Source organism: Pelophylax lessonae, assembly GCF_965119305.1.
Source record: "Pelophylax lessonae genome assembly, chromosome: 1".
NCBI lineage: Eukaryota > Metazoa > Chordata > Amphibia > Anura > Ranidae > Pelophylax > Pelophylax lessonae.
In genome coordinates this window covers 721,428,755-721,453,522 of record NC_138768.1, presented here as the reverse complement: position 1 = coordinate 721,453,522, position 24,768 = coordinate 721,428,755, and the positions used below count along the sequence as shown (strand labels likewise).

The 24,768-nt window shown below is 41.2% G+C and overlaps 1 protein-coding gene across 1 annotated transcript in view; it reads right to left on the bottom strand.

Annotated features, from left to right (window-relative positions):
- Positions 1-2,983, bottom strand: part of KLKB1 (kallikrein B1) — a gene marked incomplete at its 5' end in the record, with an annotated part of 112,850 nt that extends 109,867 nt beyond the window's left edge. Inside the window, 3 exon segments of the mRNA XM_082244057.1 lie at positions 2,764-2,822; positions 2,929-2,945; positions 2,948-2,983. Of these exon segments, the coding sequence (XP_082100183.1) occupies positions 2,764-2,822; positions 2,929-2,945; positions 2,948-2,983 (112 nt within the window).
- Positions 2,984-24,768: the final 21,785 nt, after the last annotated feature.

Below are 24,768 nucleotides of genomic sequence, written 5' to 3'. Positions count from 1 at the left end.
TCCTTCAACCTCCCCGATTTGCTAGAGATGTAACGAACTAACAGGAAATTTTCAACACACTCTATGGGCCTGCAAAAACTTTGAAAGTTTTTGGAAGTCTATATCCTCCCTTATAGCTGAACTTACAGGTAACCTGACAGAACTATCCCCTGTGATGGCGTTATTAGGAATAGATCTAGATATATATCCACTATGTTATAGAACTATAGTAGCACACATTTTAATAGCTGCAAGGCTTACTATTTCTAGCATGTGGAAATCTACCGAATCTCCCAACCTGTCCAATGTAATTACTAGGTTGAATATACAAGCACAGTACGAACTGCTTTTGCATATTAAAAATTCTACTACTAACAATTTCAAAAATAAATAGCAAAAATGGCTAAACAACCCAAGAGCTTCTACTTACTTAAAGAACTGTGATATCTGAACCTCCACTAATTTTAAGGCCAATTGGATTCAATTATATATGGAGAAATCCGCGCTTAGGATATATTAGATTCTCTACTGGTGATGGCTGCAGCCCACCTCTGAAACTATATTCCGAAGATATATAGTGAAAATAAGAAATAAGAGAAGGGGTGTGGCGCTGCCAATATACTCTTAGTATTCCATACACATCTCCAAAGGTGTCAAAAGTGCAAAAAGCCCTTAGCCCGGCCCTCGTGAGTTGAGTAGTAGCTATTGCTAACACACAGTAGTGCTGTCAGGCAGTGTAGCGGTGTTCGCTCATTACCTCCTGACTGAGTAGTGCGGGCTACTAGGACTAGCTGTGGTCAGTGACTGTGTGAGTGGCAGCCTCCTCTCCTCTCCTGGATTATTACACTGAAAGCTGAACTACAAGGCACACAGTGTGACGAGGACTCGGGCTGGTTACCGGACAGCACTCCTATCCATAGGACCATCCAGAGAGACCAGAGGGGGACCCAGAGAATTATATCCCCAAGGCTTTGTACCCCTGTAGGGGTGACTAACTCTGGTGAGTGCGGTCCTGGGGGTGCGGGGAGCACAGAGTGATCACCTGAGTTCGGGCACCCTTAAAGAAATATCTAGAAGCACCTGCACCGAAGTCACCTTTTTTCTGAGATTTGTTGCACTAATCATGTATGGACTATTTTTAATTGTGGGATCATCCATTTTTTTAGACTATTTATGGACTATTTATTCATTTGAAGTTCTGATTACTGCTGCTATATTTATCTACGGTTGTTTTATTTATTTATATTTTTCCATATACCTGCTGTGAGGTTTCATATACAGTTCCCTGCTGATATACTATATTGCTAGTGGATTTTATTCGATACACCCAAGGATAGATACAGTTGTTCACCTTTCAACCACTTATTACATTATACGTCACCACTGATTTTATTCCATGATTTTATTCATTGTATTTTTCGTCACTCATTTATGACAGGTTGTGGTATCACCATACACCTGCCATTGTTACCACCAGTTTAAGTTTGCACATTTTTTGTTACCACATTTTTTTGATCTGGTACAATATTCCAGTGCACATTTTTATCGAATATAGTCACCCACTATTGATTTCACTTATTTATTGATTCTATTCAATCACCAATTTTACCAATTATCAGGATATACACAGCACAGTATTGTTGCACTTGGCACTTTATAAGCGTTTATAATACAGTCACCTGTCACCTACATCACTTTATTTATTATCTTATTCCAGTATCAATTAGTAAGACATACACAGTATTTTTAATAATTTTTATTATATTTTTTGCACTTTTGACACCTTTGGAGATGTGTATGGAATACTAAGAGTATATTGGCAGCGCCACACACCTTCTCTTATTTCTCAATTGGATTCAATGCCTTCTCCCTAGTAAACTATGGCCAAATCCGCTTACAGATAGTTCCCACTCAGGGTAGGTGGATAAAATCTACAGATTTTTGTTTTTTACTAGGTACATTTGTAATTGTCTTCATGTTCCTAATTGTTTGTTGTATGTTGAACCATACAATGTGATAGCAGTAACAAATAACTGCAATTGTTTTTGTTGGAATCTGTGAATTTAAAATGCTAATGAAATTTTTTAAAGATAAAAAAAAAAAGTCTTCTCATACACTTACAATTTTTTTATTTACCTTTCCAAAATGTTATTTTGTGATTCCTAAACTCAATACAAAAAAAGAAAATATGTACAAAACCATGTAACTTTCCCTTACAGGACATATTTTCAATAACTGTCTACACCAAGGCAAAAACCCACCAGCTTTTTCACACAAGTCTCTGTACAATATGCAAGACTTGCTCTCTATTTAAGTGTACAACCCTTTTTACAAGGCACAGCTACTATTATTTCTGGATTATTATTTTCTTTATCATCAGTGCTAACTTATTGTACAGCTATTTGCTGATAGAGATGTCTATCCAACATATCAAAAAGAAACAGCAATATAAAATACAGGAAAGAACCCAGTATGTGCAACGAAGAGGAAAGGACACAGCAGCTTACATCAGTATTCAATAGCACTTTTACATAATGCCTATTTTATTAATACAATATATAAAAATAGGAACCAATGAACAAATATATTTACATAACAACAATTCATGGTCACAAATATTTCAACTTTATGATTCATTTTGTAATTATATTTTTTTATTTTAAATATGTACATGTCATTCAGTGACAAGCTATTTTAATATATGTTTTGTCCTAATCTACTGTTAGTTTTTTTAAAGTTTTGTACTGTGTGAATACATATGTATTTGTGCTATGTGTTACTTACCACCAGAAGCCAAAGAAAACATTGTAAAGCACCACAACGCTGTGTAATACAATTTCATCCTAAAAGTAACAAAAGCAAGCACTTAATAAAATATTGTAAACAAATTCATATGTGTAGATATATGCAATATGCTAGCCTAAAATAGGAGAGACACTTTTTTTTTACCTGATTGGCTTGTGTGTTTTCTCTGGACTGTAACAAAGGTAGCTGCTTGTGGCATATACACTTGTAGTTTTCTCTAAAACAAAAAAAAAGTGCATGTTTGCATTGTATTACAAAACTGTGTGGGAGCAATGTTTAACTGACTGTGGCCATGGTGCAGTTTGATAATTGACTATGCAACAAAGCTGCTATAATTCCTAATCATATATGAGAAAGCAAACAACAAGAAAAAAAGTCTAACCACCTACATTTAAAAGTATTTCAGGCATACACAAACACTTATTGTCACATTTTTTCATCATCACACTAGAGCTACACAGATTTTTAACCACTTAAGCCCCGGAAGATTTTACCCCCTTCCTGACCAGGGGGTATTTTGCGATTCGGCACTGCGTGACTTTAACGGACAATTGCACGGTCGTGCGACGCTGTACCTAAACGAATTTGACGTCCTTTTTTTCCCACAAACAGAGCTTTCTTTTGGTGGTATTTAATCACCTGTGCGATTTTTTGATCACGCGCTATAAACAAAAAAAGAGCGTCAATTTTGCAAAAATAACAATATTTTTCACATTTTTTTATATGAAATTCCCCCAAAAAAAAAAGTAAAAATCAAAATTTTTTAAAATTTTCGGCCAATTTGTTTTATGCTACATATGTTTGGTAAAAAAAATCGCAAAAAGCGTATTTTGATTGGTTTGCGCAAAAGTTATCGCGTTTACTAACAAAGGGAAAGATTTTTGTCATTTTTGTTGTTTTTTTTTTTAACGCGTAATGGCGGCGATCTGCGATTTTTTTTGCGGTACTGCGACATTGCGGCGGACAGATCGGACCCTTGACTGACATTTGTGACACTTTTGGGGTTACCAGTGACATTTCTACAGTAATCAGTGCTATACATATGCACTGTTACTGTAAAAATACACTGGTTGTGAAGGGGTTAACTTTATTTGCAAGGGAGGGGCTGTGTGTATCCCTAGGGGCGTGCTTTCTACTGTGATTGGCTGTGGCTTGAGCTGTAAGGACACTGATCAACGGATCTACATACTAGATCCGTTTTATCAGTGTCTTTACAGCGAGGAGAATGACAGGCAGCTTGTTTACACAAGCTGCCTGACATTCTCCCTCTCCCCCGCCGATCGCCGAGTGACCGGCGGACATCGGGTCCGCTGGTCACACGCGCGGGGGGGTCCGTGACCACGCGGGTGCGGGAGCGCGCCTCCGGGGGCGCGCGCTCGCTCCCTAGACCCTCACAAGCTAGTGACGTAGCCCTACGTCACTTTGCCTGTGAGGGGCTGACTGCCGACGTAGATCGGCGTTAGGCAGTCGGCAAGTGGTTAAAGGATAAGTTTACCTTTACAAAAAGAAATAATAATTGTACATTTTTTTGCAGCTACAAAAATATTAATTTATTCCTTTTTTGTTTGGAACCTGTAAAGCATTGCATCCACTAACAGCAGATCACGGGTGTAATGCCATGATCCTGCAAACTGTCTGCATAGCTGTCTGCCCAAACCTCCGATATAGGCAGGTAGTTACTGAATAACAGGAAGCTAATTGATCAACAGCGCTCTGGTAGTTCATTAAGAATTAAAAGCCAAGAGCTGCAAAGGCTGTTGGTACTTGTTGTTTTCCTATTTACAGCAAAATGTGAATGAACGATGTAGCTAGGTGGGTGGAGCCCCGAATGGCTGTGGTTTTTTTAGATTGTAACAGCGAGTGAGGGGAGAAGATCCCCTGCTCGCTGTCAAAACAGGGGATCGGGGGTGCATTTTTTATCATGTTACACCATGAAAAAGATGAGCCAAACACCCCCCCGGTTCGGTTTATGACAGAACCTTCAAACATCGCAAAAGTTCAAACCTGTACGCCCAACCCCATTGAAGTCTATGGGACCCGACTTGAAAAATCAAAAGTCCCCATTTTGAAGGCTTATATGCAAGTTATTGGCCATAAAAAGGGTATCGGAGGCCCAGGCACTGCCCTGGGGGAAATGTACCAAAGCAAAAAAAAGTTGAAAAAATATTTTTTTTAAGGAGCAGTGATTTTAATGATGCTTAAAGTGAAACAATAAAAATGAAAAAATCCTTTAAATATAGTGCCTGGAGTGTCCCCTTAGTCGGCTTGTAAAGTGGCACAGCTGTACCATGTATAGAACCTGCTGCAGTAATACTGATATTTATAAATGTAACAGTGCCCCCTTGGGGCTGCTGAGTGTGGATTCCCCTGGGTTACCCATAGCAAAAGTTTGTAAAATCCTATCACTTTGTACTTGGCTCAGTCAATGAACAGTCCAGGGGATTTGGTTTTTGTGTTTTATTTAGAATTGGGATGGGAGAAGGAATGAGTGGGATACTCCAACTTGACAACTATGCACAAATCTTGAGGACTTCCAACTTAATTCAGTGCGGCAAGGCCGCTGCTTCACCTTGCCACTGAAGTGAAGATTTGAAAGGTAAACTATTAATTAGGTTACTCTTCAGGGTCTAACTCGGCACCCCCTTTCTCACTTGCTGTGTGTGCTAGCTTCTGTCCTCTGACCGCACTGGAGTGGTCCCCTTCCTGGCAAGCTCCCGGTTACTCACGGACACTGTTTTTCCTCCGGTCACTCTGCCTTCAACTCCACTGTCAGTATCCTGGGCCTCCTGGCTCAGCACCACACTCTGGCTTACTAGGCCGACTGCCTGTGACCAACTTGCTTGCTGATAGGAGGAGAGACAGTCGTCACCCTCCTCCTGGGACCTGGCTTCCCGCCCAAAGACGCCATGTCACATGTGCCCCCGGGTTTTATGATCAATCCCAGGATGCACTGTGGTTGTGCCCTCCTGATGGGACTGCCACAAAAGCCAGTGTGTCATTGGCTGGGTTTCCTCCACTGTCCAACAGGCTCTCCTATTGCATACAGTGGGGACGCTCCCTCAGACCAAATGAATCACACCCTTGACACATGTAACAGGCAGAACTAACAATCAGACTCGCCTGATGAGCAGGCCGAGCCAAAAACTAAGCTTTTACTTAACACCTATCTAGGAGGGTGCTACATAAAGAAAAAAAAAGGCATTTAAATTGATTTTCCCTGCAAGCTTTCTTTATTTTGTAAACAACGGCTTGGGGAGCCAGTCTGTATGTTGGGGCCAGAATTTAGTGCACTCGGAACAAGTTCAGATATTTTTTGGATACATTCTGGTGTCTCTTTGGCAGACTTTGGATGGAAATAAAACATTTTTGCACCACAGTGTGCAAGCCTTATGTGAAGAAGCCATAATATAGTACACCCAGGCCAAGATTAACAATTTTTTTCTAGATAAAGTCTGGTATCTCTTTTGCAGACTTTGGATAGAAGTAACAGGTGCGGAAAAATTGGGCTTTGGGTGTTGGTAGCGCCTTCAACCCGTAACCTTCTAGAGGTATTCTTGATGAAAGCAAGAATTGGCCTTGCTGTAAAAAAATTGAATATTTATGCCACTGGCAAACAGTTCCTGAAAAATTGGTCTTTGGGTGTTGGCGATGCCTTCACCCCATAACCTTCTAGAGCAGAGATCTCCAAGTTACGGCCCTCCAGCTGTTGCGAAACCACATATACCATGAGGCATTGTAAAACTCTGACATTTAAAGACATGGCTAGGCATGATGGGATTTGTAGTACCTGAATTGGGATGGGCCAAACATCCCCTGTTCGGTTTTCAGCATAACTCCCGAACAGGAGAAATGTTCTAACCTGAATGGCGAACCCCATTGAAGTCTATGGGAGCCGATTAGGAAAAAGCAAAAGTTCCCATTTTGAAGGCTTATATGCATTTAATTGGCCATAAAAAGTGGTATAGGGGTCTGGGAAACATGTCTCCTGGGGGACATGTTTCAATAAAAAAAAAAATGTTTTTCAAAACAATCATTTTTTCAAGAGCAGTGATTTTATCTGTGTTTTCATCTGAGTCTCGCGCTGTCTGGGGGAATTTAAGTGTACACTTCCTAGATGCTGCATATACCAGTACTGAAAGCCATATAGTGTAAAGTTATACTTAAGAGGGGGGGTATCGCGCTTCAAGGAAGTATCGTACCAGATCTCGTGAACTGTTGGTGAACACAAACCAAACAAGTGTTCAATTCCTATGATGAAGCTCAAACACATCTAAATGTTGACTGAAATAAATATGAAATAATATGTGCACTACTAAAATATTAAATATATATAAAATGTGTAATAACCAATCTTAATATGTGTTCAAAGATACCTTTCAAAAAAAAAGCATATAAAGTGCACCAGTGTCTATAACGTTAATATAAAAAATAGTCTTTCAACTAAATAATTTAAGAAAAAACAAGAAATTCATTAGGATAGGTGGAGGGTGAACACCTTGTAGAAGAAATCCACCATTTTGTTTTTCCTATTTTGGAAAGCACCTTATAAAGACTGTATATGAAGATTGTAAAACAATACACCCACCTGTATATTTAAGCACTGAGCACTTTATTTTTCACCTGTATGAATTTCTTGTTTTTTCTTAAATTATTTAGTTGTAAGGTCTATTTTTTATATTAACGTTATAGACACTGGTGCACTTTATATGCTATTTAATTGAAAGGTATCTTTGAACACATATTAAGATTGGTTATTACACATTTTATATATATTTAATATTTTAGTAGTGCACATATTTATTTGGAGTCAACATTTAGATGTGTTTGAGCTTCATCATAGGAATTGAACACTTGTTTGGTTTGTGTTCACCAACAGTTCACGAGATCTGGTACGATACTTCCTTGAAGCGTGATACCCCCCCCCTCCTCTTAAGTGATTTTATCTATACTTAAAAAAAGCAACCATAAAAATTAGAAATTCCTATAAATATAGTGCCTGGGGGTCCCCTTAATGTGCCTGTAAAATGGTGCATCTGTAGCATGCGTAAAACATGCTACAGCAAAAATTAAATTTCTGAAGAAAAAAAGTAGAACCCCCCTCCCCTGCCCCAAAGCACCCCCCCCCCCCATGTTTAGGGCATGTGGCCTGGTATGGTCCCTCGTCCTTCCCCTTTTCTTGACCTGCCAGGCTGAATGCTCAGATAAGGGTCTGGTATAGATGTTGGGGGGGACCCCACACTTTTTTTTACATTTTGGCTTGGGGTTCCCCTTGAAATCAAAACTAGAAGGGCCTAGTATGGACTTGGGGGGGGGGGATCCCATGCTGTTTTTTTCTTAATTTTTATTTGCCCGGAGCCGGAAATTGTAACGGCGAGTCACTTTAAATGGGATTTTTGTTTTCTTTAGAAATGTTCTTTTTTGCTGAAGCATGTTCTGTATATGCTACAAATGCACCAATTTACAGGTACATTAAGGGGACCCACCAAGTACTATATTTAAAGGAATTTTTCATTTTCATTGTTGCACTTTAAGCATCATTAAAATCACTGCCCTAGAAAAAACAATTGTTTTGAAAAAAAAAAATGCTTTGATATACGTGCCCCAGGGCAGTACCCAGACCCACTGTCAGGACCCAGACTTGAACCTGGGATCTCCACTTTGTCTGGCAACAACTCTGCTTACTGAGCCACCTGGAATGCTAGACAGTAAGAAGTTTCCAAGAATGAGGGTGTAATGCCACATACACATTTTTGAGTCACAAGTAAATTCAGAAGTTGTGCTGCCATGTGACTACTAAAAATTTAGATTGATCTCAAAATGAATTTGCTTGTCTCACTTAGAATGCCTCATTCTGGATTTGACAATATTGTTGCAGGACACAAATACACTTGTAAAAGTATACTCAGATAACACCCCACTTCAATATGTGGTATTGGGGGGCCACTGGTCTATCACACTAGTTATAATACATTAAAAGTGCTTTTGTCACTGTTTGTAGTATTGCTGCAGCAACGATCAGTCACCACACCAGTCACAATGCTGCACAGTGCACAATACAAATCCACTATAATATGCTTTCTATATTACAAAGTATATTATACCGTGGATTACACCCCTATATAGTGCACTGCACACCAATACCAAAAAAATTGCAGCCCTTTAAATTACTTTTGTGGACATTAACAGAGCGATTTCTGTCACTGCTGATCTCTGTCCCTGGAGCACACTGGATACATGTCCCTAAACTGAACAGAAACTGCACACCAATACCAAAAAAATTGCAGCCCTTTAAATTACTTTTGTGGACATTAACAGAGCGATTTGTGTCACTGCTGATCTCTGTCCCTGGAGCACACTGGATACCTGTCCCTAAACTGAACAGAGACTGTATACCTATACCAAATAAATACCAGCCCTTTAAATGACTTTTGTGGACATTAACAGAGCGATTTGTGTCCCTGTCTGCCGATCTCTAACTGTCCCTAAAGCACAGACTGGATACCTGTCCCTAAACTCAAAAGAGACTGTAGTAGGCCTATACCGAAATACCAGCCCTGAAAAGGACTTTTGTGGATCTTAACAGAATGTGAAATGGCCGAAAGCTCTGGTCTATTTATGAGGTAGGGGGCATGTCCATGTGCTGAAATGCTTCAATTGGCTGTCCCGTTCCACCTGACGGCTGTGTCATGGGTCAAAGTTCTCCCCAATGTAAACTAATATGGCCGGAGGGTTTGACTGACCGAGACACACTAGATTATCTTAACACCACGTTCTCACGTACTCCCACATTCTATATTTTGCCCAAAACCCATAACCCCCCCCCCCCCCCCCCCCGGAGACCTATTGTTTTCAGGCATTGGTTCCGTGACAGAGAACGCCAGTAAATTCATAGATGCGTTCCTCATGCCCCATGTCCTGAGTCTGCCATCTTACATACATGATACTATGACCTCCTTAAGCACATAGAGGGGATTCAGATTCCTCCGGATGCCCTGCTCATCGCTGTTAAACAGGGTGTCTAGATGATTGAAACCTTCTTGATGGAGCAGGACCAGACAACTTGGGCCTTAATGACTTCATTTTGACGGTATTACACTTCATACTCACCAAAAATTATTTTGTTTATATGGACCATCATTTTTGTTTATTAAAATATTTACCTCGGTGGCTGGGGGAGGCAGGTGTTTTCGAAAGATAGATTTGCACCATATCTCAACTATGTCCTTACTTGGTATAGATACATCGATGACCTGTTCCTTATTTTGACAGGTCCCAAAAAATTACTAGCAGAATTTATTCAACTACTGAATACTAATGATCTAAACATGCACTTTACCTTTAACTCTGATGATCAATGTATCCCGTCTCCTGGATTTGATGATCATCAAACAACTAGATGGATCATTTGGTACTGACCTTTACTGCAAACCCACAGTCGGTAACACATTGTTCGCTAGTGTCGGGCAGACACTTTTAAAATGTGAGTGTTTGCTATTACAATTTTAAATAAACTGGTACAGTTTTATGGATTAACGCTATGTGGATTCTCCTTTCTTCCTAAAACGATATACCTCCTATATATCTCTATGAGAGAGCCTGGGCAAAAAAACGGGAATATCAACAATAGAGTTAAAACCCGGTCCGCTGGACATTGTATAACAAGGCGTTGAAGCTAGTTTATAATTTCACCTGCCACTCCATCTGGTGAGTCAGTTTGGGGTAATCGGTAGAAGGATCGTACTGGGTGATTGCACAGATTTGCTTGCTGAAGGTTTTGCACATTGTTCATATGTACTTTTTTGTTTCTTTTTTCTGGGACTTTATGAGAAATGAGATAAACAGTATTTCATGGCTGCTGATTTTTGAATCTTTTTACAGCGACATTTGGTTTCCGCAGTTCACAGTAAATGTATTTTTTGCACTATATGAATTTGTAGTTTCATAATTGTATTTTTATATGCATCACTTATTTTTTAATGTTGCACTGAGTATCACATTTATGTGAAAGTGATTGTTTGCAAGATTGCACCAGCACTTTAGGGATTGAGCACATAGTTTTTTTTTTACACAATAGGGGATAATTTGTAATTATCCCCACTTCATTTGTTAAGGGAGTGCAGCTCTGCGCTGACTGATTTTTTTAGCATTCTGTTACATGCTTCTAGTGCACACCCAAGACCTGGTCCACAGCATTCCTTACTCGCAGTATCTGTGGCTTCTTAGTAATTGCAGGATAAATTAATTTTGTATACAGCCACAGTTATTATGGCTCCTGTTGCGGGGCTTTTGACGAACCAACCTTAGGAAGGCCTTTAACCGTGCCTTGGCTCGTACTAGAACCTTGTTGCTGTATCATCCCCCAACCAGGGACGAACAGATACTGTCAAAATCATTACCAGATTTTCAGCCCATCATCCCCAGCTCTAAACTATTTTGTCAAACCACTGGCATTTGTTAGCTGACCACCATATTCTTAATAAATACATTAGGACTACTCCAGAATTGGTTTTCCGTAGAGCATTTTCTCTTAGGGATCCCCTGACAAGTAGTCATTATAAAACTGAGACTGGACTCCCTACTAGTCCTGTGGCATTTCCTATTGTGGACAGTGTCCTCATTGCCCTTGGGTCCTTGAAGGTTTTACCTTCAGATTACCCATGGGTGGACTTTTAACACCCCGTACTCTGGCCAATTGTGGTATGAGAGGGGTTATTTTTCTGATGTTATGTGTCTGCAGCGCTTTTTTATGTGGGGAAGACCATCTGTGAGCTTCACCAATGGATCAGTGACCACTTATATTACTCCACAAGTGGCAAACTAACTAATGTAGACCGTCACATTGGCCTACACCATATATTCAATCCCCTCGTGGTAAAATTCATAGTTTTCGAGACTGTCCTCCAGGATCCAAGGAGTGGTGACTGGGATAGGACCGTTTTGCAACGTGAGAGCCTGTGGATTGAGAGGCTTAATGTCACCACTCCACCGGGCCTCAATGAGGTATTGTCCTATAAACCATTCCTGTAAACTGTCTCTGTTGATGGAGTGGTACTGGTGTTGGTTACCTTCCTTGCCAAATATACTGACCCTTACCTGAAGTTGACTCTGCCTAGTTTTGTTTCACTTAGATGTCCGTCACAGATTATTTGGGAAATCGTGTTGGTAAATCATTGATTAGCATATATTGCAAAAGCTAATTTTCTCTTTATTTGTTAATATTATAATACTTAATAGATACTGAATATTGTTAAGCATTTCTAATGTTGTGGGTAATGTTGCTTTAAGGTGTCACCACACGGGGGTTACCATGTTTGCTGTACCCCCTTGTTTTTCCTTTTGGCAAGCATGTGATCTTCTAGGTGGAGGCGGATCGCTTGAGTAATACTCGAGACCTCACCTGCGCTTATCATGGCTTGGGCCTTGCATTTCCTTAACTGCGACATGTGTGCGCATGCTCGTGCGCTATTCCTGCGCATGCACATTGCAGGGGATCAGACTCGGTGACGTCACATTGTTACAAACGCCGGGTTGGGAACTATTTAAACAGGCTTAATGCCTGTTCATAATGGTGGTAGATGTTGCCAGAGGGGGACACGCTAACTTCTTTATCTGCAGGTAAGCTGTGATCTACATTGTACTTGCTGCATCATCTGACAGGGGCCCTCTTGTGGGCACTTGTGTCTTTTATCAATGTATTTCAGCCTGACTGGGATCTTTTTGTTTTAGATCCCAAGTGAACGTGCTGCACCACTCTCTGTATCCAGATACACTTGGGGGTAGTGCACCCCATCCAGTACCTCTGCAGTTGTGCTTTTTCTCCTCCTCCACTCCCTCCCTGGCATTGTAAGGTGCTTTTATGTTTTTTGAGGTTAGTTATTATTGTTTGAACTACACCTTGTTCCCCCTCCTCTCCTTTCCTCTTCCATCCTCCCCACCCCCCTCCTATTCTTCCTCCCCCCCTATTATTTTTCTTCCCCCTTGCCCCCCCCCATCTCCCTCCCCTCCCTCTTTTTTCCCCCTACTCCAATTATTTGAAAGTCTTTTATCCCGACACATGATATATATATATATATACAGTTAGGTCCCTATATATTTGGACACAGGCACAATGTTAGGTTTTTCAGGTATTTACCAAACCATATTCAAACTATAGGTATACAATGGAAATGGGCTGAAAGTGCACACTCTCAGGTTTAATTTGAGGGTATTGTAAGGGGTTAGCTCGGTAGCGGGTGTGGCTGACCCCTTGGGTGGATTCGCTACACAGAGAGACAGCTGAGGAGAGGTTGAAAACAACGGTCTATGGTTTATTCTTCCAATTTGCTGGAAACAAGTGCAAGCATCCAATCAGCATAAATCAAACAAACATAAAATAAACCCTGACCACTTGGGGCGTCTACCTTCACAACACAGGAACCTACCTATGGAGTCTGTCCCAACCTACTGCTGGGCAGACACTGCTGGTAATACAGCAGAAAACCAATAGTCTTTGTTTTCTTTTCACACAGAACAAGTCAACACCACCTCACCTTCAGAAGTCTCTCAGCTCACTGCTCTCCTTAACGCACAAAGCCTCAGGATGCAGCAATCAGTAGTCATCCTCTGGATAACTTATAGAGGCCTTAATTGCCTCATTCTGAATAGCTGAAGCTTTCCAACATCCTTAAACCTTTCTGGCTACCTTCGCAGCCCACACCTGATAGTAATTGATGAATTGTCTAAACAAGGCAGAAATTTATCTCCCGTCTGTGACAACCCCCACAGATTTATCTGACTTCCTGTCACAGTATGTACATCCAAATCGGAGTAAGAGTTTAGGAATTACAGTTCTTAAGAATAGCTAGCCCCCTTTTTCAAGGGACCAAAAGTAATTGGACAATTAAATCAAAAGCTGTTTCATGGCCATTATTTCTTCATCGATTAAGCAGGTAAAGGGTCTGGAGTTGATTCTAAGTGTGTTATTTGCATTTGGAATTTAATGCTGTGAATCTACATCATGCGTTCAAAGGAGCTGTCCATGCAAGTGAAACAGCCCATTTTAAGGCTTCAAAAACAAAACAAATCCACCAGAGAGATAGCAGCAACATTAGGAGTGGCCAAATCAACAGTTTGGTGCATTCTGAGGAAAGAAGAACGCACTGATGATCTCAGCAACATAAAAAGGCCTGGATGTCCACAGAAGACAACAGTGATGGATGATCACAGGATCCTCTCTATGGTAAAGAAAAACCCATTCACAATATCCAGACAAGTGAAGGACACCCTCCAGGAGCTGGGCATGTCATTGTCAAAGTCTACAATAAAGAGAAGATTTCACAGGAGCAAATACAGAGGGTTCACCACAAGGTGAAAACCATTCATAAGCCAGAAAAATTGAAAAGTCAAATTAGACTTTGCCAAAAAACATCTAAAAAAGCCAGATCAGTTCTGGGAAAGCATTTTTTGGATGGATGAAACTAAGAATAATCTACACTAGAATGATGAGAAGAAAATATTGTGGAGAAGGCTTGAAACAGCTTATGATCCAAAGCACATACCGTCATCTGTAAAACATGGTGGAGGCATTGTGATCGCATGGGCATGCATGGCTTCCAGTGGCACTGGGTCATTGGTGTTTATTAACACAGTTGCTGACCGCCCACCGCATATATACTGTGGCAAGCTGGCTCGGCTGCACGAATCACAGTACCTGTACGGCTGTCCCACGCGGGGCTTGGGGGGGGCGCGCGAGCGCTCCCGCCAGGCCAATGTTCTGATTCGGTTCAGAACTGATCAGTCATCAGGTCCAGGCCAATGATTTTTGGCCTGGACCTGTTGATCGGTTCTGACCAATTGCAGAACCTCCTGTGCCCGTGTAATGTAAACACAGGTACTGGAAATGATCTCCTCTCCTGGAGCCCTTTTTGGTTCCAGCGTGAGAAGAGAGCATCCACTGTAAGTACACAATTAGTACACATAGGCACACTTTTAACCCCCTGATCATCCCCTAATTGACCCTTTCACTCCCTGTCACAGTGTACACTATATATAGTACAGATAAAATTTACTGATCACTGTATTAGTATCACTTGTGACTTCAGATAGTGTGAGAGACAGTGGCAGTCCCAAATAGGTTTAGGGTCCATGTCCTATATCCCCCAATAAAGATTTACCCCCTGGTCACCCCCCATTAACCCTTTCACTCCATGTCCCAGTGTACACTATATACAGTACAGATATAATTTACAGATATAATTAATATCGTATTAGTGTCACTTGTGACTTCAGATAGTGTGGTAGTAGTCCAAAATAGGTTTACGGTCCCTGCCATATATCTCCCAATAAAGATTTAACCCCTAATCCCCCCCATTAACCCTTTCACTCTCTGTCACAGAGTACACTATATATACAATACAGATAAAATGTACTGATCACTGTATTAGTGTCACTTGTGACTTCAGATAGTGTGAGAGACAGTTAGTGGTAATCCTAAATAGCTTTAAAGTACACTGATCACTGTATTAGTATCACTTGTGACTTCAGATAGTGTGAGAGACAGTGGCAGTCCCAAATAGGTTTAGGGTCCATGTCCTATATCCCCCAATAAAGATTTACCCCCTGGTCACCCCCCATTAACCCTTTCACTCCATGTCCCAGTGTACACTATATACAGTACAGATATAATTTACAGATATAATTAATATCGTATTAGTGTCACTTGTGACTTCAGATAGTGTGGTAGTAGTCCAAAATAGGTTTACGGTCCCTGCCATATATCTCCCAATAAAGATTTAACCCCTAATCCCCCCCATTAACCCTTTCACTCTCTGTCACAGAGTACACTATATATACAATACAGATAAAATGTACTGATCACTGTATTAGTGTCACTTGTGACTTCAGATAGTGTGAGAGACAGTTAGTGGTAATCCTAAATAGCTTTAGGGTCCCTGCCATATATCCCCCAATAAAGATTTAAACCCCTGGTTAACCCCTTCATTGCCCTGTGTCACTATTATAGTATACAGATCTTTTTTCTGATCACTGTATTAGTGTCACAGGTGACATCAGTTAGCGTCAATTCAGGACAGCCTCAGATTGCCCGCCACATATTTTAGTGAAACATTTTAACCCTTTAATTGCCAGCAACACGCACACAAACTAAACACCTTCATTACTAGTATAGTGTCTGAACGGATCAATATCTTTGATATGATCAGAACTATACTAGCGTCACCAATAATTTAGTATAGTGTTCCCAAAACGCAGCATTAGCAGGATCAGCCCTGACACCTACCAGCACCTATGTTTAGCCCCTCCGCCCAGCCCCCAAGAAGTGCAGTATCATCAGATTTCTGTCACTTTCAATACACAGCACACTAAACCACAGCATTAGCAGAGTCAGGCCTGATCTCTGCAAGCACTATCAGTTACATTTTTTGGTAGCGGTTCAAACAGTCCTTGACAACCAGCTGCTTTCTTACCTGTGAGTTACACTAGGTACCTATAAATTTATTGGCCAAAATGTCCAAACAGAGGTATACTAGCGAAGAGGCCTACACGATACTGAGCATGACAGATGAGAGAGATGGGGAAGCCTCACTGTCAGAATCAAGCTCAGTATTCAAACCTGTAGACAGCAGCGTCACCCTGACAGATAGTTCTAAAGACGGAGTAGTGGTCGCTGCTAAGGTCAGGTGTACCCGACCCCGTTCTTCTGTTGCTGAGGTGCAATAACTGCAGGGTTCTTGTATGCAGCAGAGTGTCGGTACTGGTGTTGCTCAACCTTCTGATAAACTGGCAAGCACCAGCGGCCTAGTACATCCTGGTCATAATCAAACCAGCACTGCAGTAACACTTGGTGAGTCCCATAAGTGCAGTTCAAGCTAGTGCGGTGGCTAGCACAATTAGTGTCCTGCAGCTACCAAGAACTAGAAGACAGACCCGTAGAGCCCATAGTGTCCTTCCTGATGCGCTTGAAAATCCTAAATGGGAGCCCACCACTTCTGTAGCGCCCCTACTTCCCCCATTCACTGGCCAACCCGGAATTCAGGTGGAAACAGCCAATTTTACTTCCCTTGATTTTTATGAGCTGTTTTTTACAGAAGATCTTTACAGATCTGTTGTGGACCAAAGCAATTTATATGCCGATCAAGTCATCGACGCAAATCCAAATTTGACCCTTGCCAGAGAATTTGCATGGAATTGTATCACGGTTTCCAAATTTAAACCTTTTCTGGGCCTATCCCTCCTCATGGGCATTACTAAAAAGAGTGAGTGGTCATATTGGTCCACTGACCCAATTCACCATATGCCTGTGTTCTCTGCTGCCATGGCCAGGACTAGATACGAGCAAATTTTGCAGTTCATGCACTTCAGTGACAATGAACTCTGTCGTCCTCGGGGTGACCCTGGATATGACTGGCTCCACAAAATTTGGCCCCTCATGAACAACTTCAACCAGAAATTTGCAGTCTTGTATACGCCCCAACAAGCTGTCTGCGTTGATGAGTCATTGATTACATTTTCTGGCCGCCTTGCTTTCAAACAGTTTCTCCCCTGCAAGAGTGCCAGATATGGGGTCAAGATGTATAAGCTCTGTGACAGGGCAACAGGCTATACATGTAGTTTCCGGGTTTACGAGGGAAAAGATAGAAATGCGTAGCCCCCCAACTGCCCAGACTACATGGGGAGCAGTGGCAAGATTGTTTGAGACTTGGTGTCACCCTTATTCGGAAAGGGGTACCATTTGGACAATGGAATGTTTTCGTTCTGTCCTCCATTCACGCAGATACAACAGTCTAAATTGCAACGGCAACTGGTGTTGTTGAGAAGCCCTTCTGTGTCCACAAATAACATGGGAGGGGTGGACTTCAACGACCAGATGATGGTACCGTACTTAATTGCCCGTAAGGCCAGACGCTGGTATAAAAAAGTGTGTGTATACTTATTTCAATTGGCTCTGCTGAACGCTTATGTGCTATACAAAGCACCAGGAAGAAGTGGATCCTTCCTATAATTCCAGGAAGATTCTGTATCGAGAAGGTGCTGCACCCCAAATTCTCAATACAGATGCAGTGAGCCGGCTGCATGAGAGGCGTTTTCTGGATGCACCCCAAAGAAGATATTGTGTCTGTAGGAAATGCGGATTTAGGTGCGACACCTGTTTTTTTTTTGTGTCCCTCCTGTCCTTACCAATCTGGTCCCTGCATTAGGGACTGTTTCCCATGCTACCACACACTAGTAGAGTATTAGTATAGGGCACAGCACGGCACAGTTTAGGGCACACTTTTTCACACAGGCTCTCGAAAGATGTTGGCTATAGCAATTTGAGAGACCCTAGCCTGGAAAAAAAATAAATAAATAAAAAATTAAAAAAATTTAAAAATAAAAAAGCCAAAAACAGTTGTTGTTTTATTGAGTTAATTTTCTGTTGTTACTCTACTTTTCTACTTTCACTGTACTTTATAATTTACTGTTATACTGTAACATTTTATTGTTACTGTATTTTATTGTTAACCATTGTTTGCTTTGCAGGTACGCCCATCAGCTGCAGCACTAATTTGTTTTTTCTGACAGCAACAATGTTTGCTCTCACCATATCCATAATCAATGATTGTAGCGCTCTAGGAGGTGATTTCACCACTGTAGTTAAAAAAAGAGCATATATGGTGAAGCACAAGGGATGGGGTGTGGACACAGAGGGCGGATCTCCCCTATGCTTCGCCATATATTTTTTAACACTTTTTTTTTGGGCTGAAGAAAAAAAAAAAAAAAAAACAACATTGCATGTATGCCCATCATTAGAAGTGGGTGGTAGCTGGGAGCTGGTGTCGTTTTTTACAGCCAGTGGTCAGCTTTCATGTAAAAGCAATCCTAGCAGATAATTATCTGCTAGACAGCTTTTACAAGCAATGGAAGGGGACTACCCCCTCCTCGCGCTGCCTTCCTTCCATTTTCTCTGGCTCTCATGTCCCACCAGGTAACCCGAGACTGCAACCAATGGTTCCGCCAGCTGACCATAGAGCTGATTGGAGCCCAGAATCGCTACAATCATCTCTATGGTCTAAGATACTGGAAGCTACGAGCATTTCATGACTTTGGTTTCGCCAGATATAAACAGCTCCATTGGGAAATTGGGAAAGCATCTGATCACACCGATCTTGGTGTGGTCAGATGCTCTAAGGGCAGAGGAGAGATCTAGAGTCCAATAGACCACAATTTTTTGAAAAAAAGAGTACCTGTCACTACTTATTGTCATAATAGGGGATATTTAACTACTTGCAGCCCGTCCACTGTCAAATGACGGCAGAGCGGAGCAGTTCTCATTCTGGGATGCTGTCATATGACGGCGCACCAGAACAGCCTCTATCGTGCACCCGCAGAGATGCGCAGTGCAGCGATCGTGGCTGTGCCATGTTGCTAGGACATGGCGTGACCCTGATCTTGGTAAAGAGCCAATGACATGGCTCTTTACCCATGTGATCGGCTGTGTCCTATCACAGCCGGTCACATGTAAATGAGGAAGTGCTGTTTATTGGCTTTTCTCACCTCATACTGTCAGTGTGTGTGGTGAGGAGAGCCAATCAGCAGCTCCTCCTCAATGGGAAGCCTAGGAAAGGTAATCAGGGCACTGATCATCAGTGCCCTGATTACTGTAAAGTAAAAAACAGTGCCCATAAGTCCCCCCAAGCAATGTCCATCAGTGCCCACCATCAGTGCCCATAGTGTTGCCAGTCAGTGCCTGCTCATCTGTGCTGCCCATCAATGTTCATCAGTGCTGCCCATCAGTGCCCATCAGTGCCACCCATCAGTGCCCATTAGTGCCACCTTTCAGTGCCCATCAGTGCCACCCGTCAGTGCCCATTAGTGCCACCCTTCAGTGCCACCTATCAGTGCCCATCAGTGCTGCCTTTCAGTACCTATCAGTGCCGCCTATCAGTGTTCATTAGTGCTGTCTATCATTGCTCATCAGTGCTGCCTATCAGTGCCACCTCATCAGTACCCATAAGCGCCGCCTCATCAGTGCTCATAAGTGCCACCTCATCAGTGCCTATCAGTGCCTATCAGTGCCCATCAGTGCCACCTCATCAGCGCACATCAGTGAAGGAGAAAAATTACTTATTTTCAAAATTCACTCATAGGAAATAGGAAAAACTTTTTCAAAATGTTCTGTCTTTTTTCCTTTTTTTTTGGAGGAAATAAAAAACCCAGCAGTGATTAAATACCACCAAAAGAAAGCTCTATCTGTGTGAAAAAAATGATAACAATTTGCAGTGTAGCATTACTGTGCCATTGTCATTCAAAGTGTGACAGTGCTGAAAGCTGAAAATTGGCCTGGACAGGAAGGGGGTGAAAGTGCACTGTACTGAAGTAGTTAAATTCCCTATGATAACAATAAAAATGATTTAAAAAGTAAAGGGAAGGTGTCAAAATAAAATAAAAAAGCAAAATAGATAATAATAATGTCCCCCGAGTTTGGGCGCAAAGGCGAACACAAGCATCAGTCTGGTGTCATATGTAAACAGCAATTGCACCATGCATGTGAGGTAACGTCGCAAACGTCAGACCGAGGGCAGTATTTCTTGCAGTAGACCTCCTCTGTTAATCTAAAGTGGTAACCTGTAAAGGCTTTTACATGGGTGTACACAATACAAAGACTATAAGTGGAGTTTGTTATAGACCTCCCAGTATTAATAAAGAGGTGGAGACTCAGCTCTTGGCACAGATAGAAAGAGCTGCAAGGGCTGGGACAGTGATAATAATGGGGGATTTTAACTACCCAGACATTGACTGGAGTAATGGCACTGCAGGAACTGTTAAAGGGCAAAAATGTATAAATCTATTCCAAGACAATTTTATGGTACAGTTTATTGAGCCCCCGACTAGAAATGATGCTCTGTTGAACCTTGTAAACTCAAACCATGCAGAGCTTATTAATAATGTTCATATAAAAGAACATCTGGGTAGCAGTGACCATAATATGATTTATTTTAATGTTAGCTGTCAGCAACAAACGCATACAGGAAATATAAAAACACTTAACTTTAAGAGAGCAAATTTTCCAAGGATGAGGGCTGCTCTCCAGGACTTAGACTGAGAGGGAATATCGGCATGGATGAACATAGAAAAGAAATGGGAATTTTTCAATAAGACTTTATGCAAACTCACTGCAAAGTATATTCCCATGGGCAATACGTTTAAAAGGCTAAAAATAAAACCTATGTGTATAGGCTTGGAAAAAATAGTTTGTAAATGAAAAGAAAATTGGCTAAAAGATAAAATTCAGAGAGTAGTGGTTAATGATTCTTACTCTTAATGGCTTAAGTGTGCCTGTGTCCAAATAAATATGGACCTAACCGTATATATATAAATATATATATATATATATATATATAGTGCCTTGCGAAAGTTTTCGGCCCCCTTGAACTTTGCGACCTTTTGCCACATTTCAGGCTTCAAACATAAAAGATATAAAACTGTAATTTTTTGTGAAGAATCAACAACAAGTGGGACACAATCATGAAGTGGAACGAAATTTATTGGATATTTCAAACTTTGTTAACAAATAAAAAACTGAAAAATTGGGCATGCAAAATTATTCAGCCCCTTTACTTTCAGTGCAGCAAACTCTCTCCAGAAGTTCAGTGAGGATCTCTGAATGATCCAATGTTGACCTAAATGACTAATTATGATAAATAGAATCCACCTGTGTGTAATCAAGTCTCTGTATAAATGCACCTGCACTGTGATAGTCTCAGAGGTCCGTTTAAAGCGCAGAGAGCATCATGAAGAACAAGGAACACACCAGGCAGGTCCGAGATACTGTTGTGGAGAAGTTTAAAGCCGGATTTGGATACAAAAAGATTGCCAAAGCTTTAAACATCCTAAGGAGCACTGTGCAAGCGATAATATTGAAATGGAAGGAGTATCAGACCACTGCAAATCTACGAAGACCTGGCCGTCCCTCTAAACTTTCAGCTCATACAAGGAGAAGACTGATCAGAGATGCAGCCAAGAGGCCCCTGATCACTCTGGATGAACTGCAGAGATCTACAGCTGAGGTGGGAGACTCGGTCCATAGGACAACAATCAGTCGTATACTGCACAAATCTGGCCTTTATGGAAGAGTGGCAAGAAGAAAGCCATTTTTCTAAAGATATCCATAAAAAGTGTAGTTTAAAGTTTGCCACAAGCCACCTGGGAGACACACCAAACATGTGGAAGAGGTGCTCTGGTCAGATGAAACCAAAATCGAACTTTTTGGCAACAATGCAAAACGTTATGTTTGGCGTAAAAGCAACACAGCTCATCACCCTGAATATACCATCCCCACTGTCAAACATGGTGGTGGTAGCATCATGGATTGGGCCTGCTTTTCTTCAGCAGGGACAGGGAAGATGGTTAAAATTGATGGGGAGATGGATGGAGCCAAATACAGGACCATTCTGGAAGAAAACCTGATGGAGTCTGCAAAAGACCTGAGACTGGGACGGAGATTTGTCTTCCAACAAGACAATGATCCAAAACATAAAGCAAAATCTACAATGGAATGGTTCACAAATAAACATATCCAGGTGTTAGAATGGACAATTCAAAGTCCAGACCTGAATCCAATCGAGAATCTGTGGAAAGAACTGAAAACTGCTGTTCACAAACGCTCTCCATCCAACCTCACTGAGCTCGAACTGTTTTGCAAGGAGGAATGGGCAAAAATTTCCGTCTCTCGATGTGCAAAACTGATAGAGACATACCCCAAGCGACTTACAGCTGTAATCGCAGCAAAAGGTGGCACTACAAAGGATTAACTTAAGGGGGCTGAATAATTTTGCACGCCCAATTTTTCAGTTTTTTATTTGTTAAAAAAGTTTGAAATATCCAATAAATTTGGTTCCACTTCATGATTGTGTCCCACTTGTTGTTGATTCTTCACAAAAAAATACAGTTTTATATCTTTATGTTTGAAGCCTGAAATGTGGCAAAAGGTCACAAAGTTCAAGGGGGCCGAATACTTTCGCAAGGCACTGTATACACATATATATATATATATATATATATATATATACACACACACACACACACACACACTTTTTTATAGTTGCTACTCCGGACCAATTCATCCACCAAAATTTGTCCCCCGTGCTCGCTGTGGGGAAGATTTGGGAGACACCTTTCCTGGTCTTCCCATGGGTGTTGGCTTACACTGGTAAGCATCAGTTCCCTTTTCCCTTTTTGTTATTTTTCATATACCATACTTCATTATTGTATTATCTTGATATTATGTACAAATATCAAATCCTCTTGAAAAAGCAGTTGATTTCTGCAAAACATGTAGAGGAGCTGTTTTATGTTCACTGAGGACCTTTTGTATCTCCTACATCCACCTTGGAGGTTATCAAGTGTCAGTGCAACCTATGTATAGTTTTAATACTACTATATGTCAATTGAAATAGTTGATTTCCTGTTTGTAGATACTTTAGTCCTTTTTACCTTTTTTAGCTCATGCATACTTTTGCTTAGGGTACAGAGGTAGTCCATCTTTCCCTCCCCTTTGGAGACTATTTTTTTGTTCTACTACTACTAGGGTGAAGGTACTCCCCTTTTGAATATGATCCCAACCCTATTAGAGGCCTTGTTTTCTTTAATTTACTAGCTTATTTTAGTGGAAAAGCTGCAACATAAATGGACCAGGGTGGTCAAGCTTGGCAATTGCCCAGGGCCTTTACATGCCTAAGGGCCCCCAAGAGCTGCCCTCTCCTACCCACAGTCTCTCACTGTAACTGAAATGCTGAACAATCTGCAGCTCTTACAGAACATCTGGAGCTTTCGTTTCAGAAGACAAGATAAAGCAGCAGCCATTGGATCTACTCAACACTCCATCATCAGCACCTGTCTCTGCCCACCTTCCTTTTTGCTGCATTAGGCTCTACCAGTGGTAATTTTGGCATCAAATGACATTTTAGTCATAGACTTTTTACTAAAATACCATTTTAGTTTTAGTCACATTTTAGCCATCTGCATTTCTTTTAGTTTTAGCCATATTTAGTTGACTAAAATCTGCAGTACATTTTAGTGGACTAAAATATCCTAAATTTTAGTTGACTAAAATCTCTAGCATATTTTGGTCAACTAAAATCATTTTACTAAAAACTAATGGGCTTAGTTAATATGTAATGCATTCTCTATAATTTCCAAACTCGTTATATACTCCTGGAGCAAAATAAAATCTAATATCATGTTGTTTTTATTGGTATTAAAGTTTGAACAAACTAAGCAGACACTCAGGACGGTGGTCTGAGGAGGCCTGTAATGCTGCACAATGCTAAGCACACCATAGGACAGGGTGAACTTCAATACTTCCCCAATAGTATGTCAGGACTGAAGTGGGGGCTGGGTTGTAATTGTATGGAGCAGGCATTTTCATTTGTATGTTTATGTATGTAATGCAGTGCGTTGCACTGTTTTTGATGTGACCCTCTCTGCATTAAAACTTTTTAGGACTGCTTTTGCAAGATCCATGGTGTGCTGGCGAATATGTATGTACCTGACGGGTAACTGGTCCCTTATCATTCCCATCAGTCCTTACCCACTGTTGTGGTTCAGTCCAAGTCATTGGCTGCTACCAATGAAATAAATACAAAACATTATTACAGTGGTACTAAACCCAGGACCCTGCATTTACTATATCTGGTCTAACAAAGTACACAGAAGGTGGAAAGGCAATTATTTTGGTAAATATAAACTGCTAAATACCTTTTCTCATCAGCAAAATATAGCAGTCTTGTGACTTTTATCAGTGTCTGGTTAAAGCTTGTAGGAGGAGTTTTCATTCTCCTCTGACTGTCCTATGAGGCTGCATGATCCCAGACCCTCTGTCTGGACAGTGCTGATTGGCCCTGTGCTCTCCAAACTGAGAACTGAGTATGTGCAGAGTGATCCTAGGGCTAGAAGAAAAAGATCAAACAGCCTTTTTACACAATGCACAGGATTAACCCCTTAATGAGT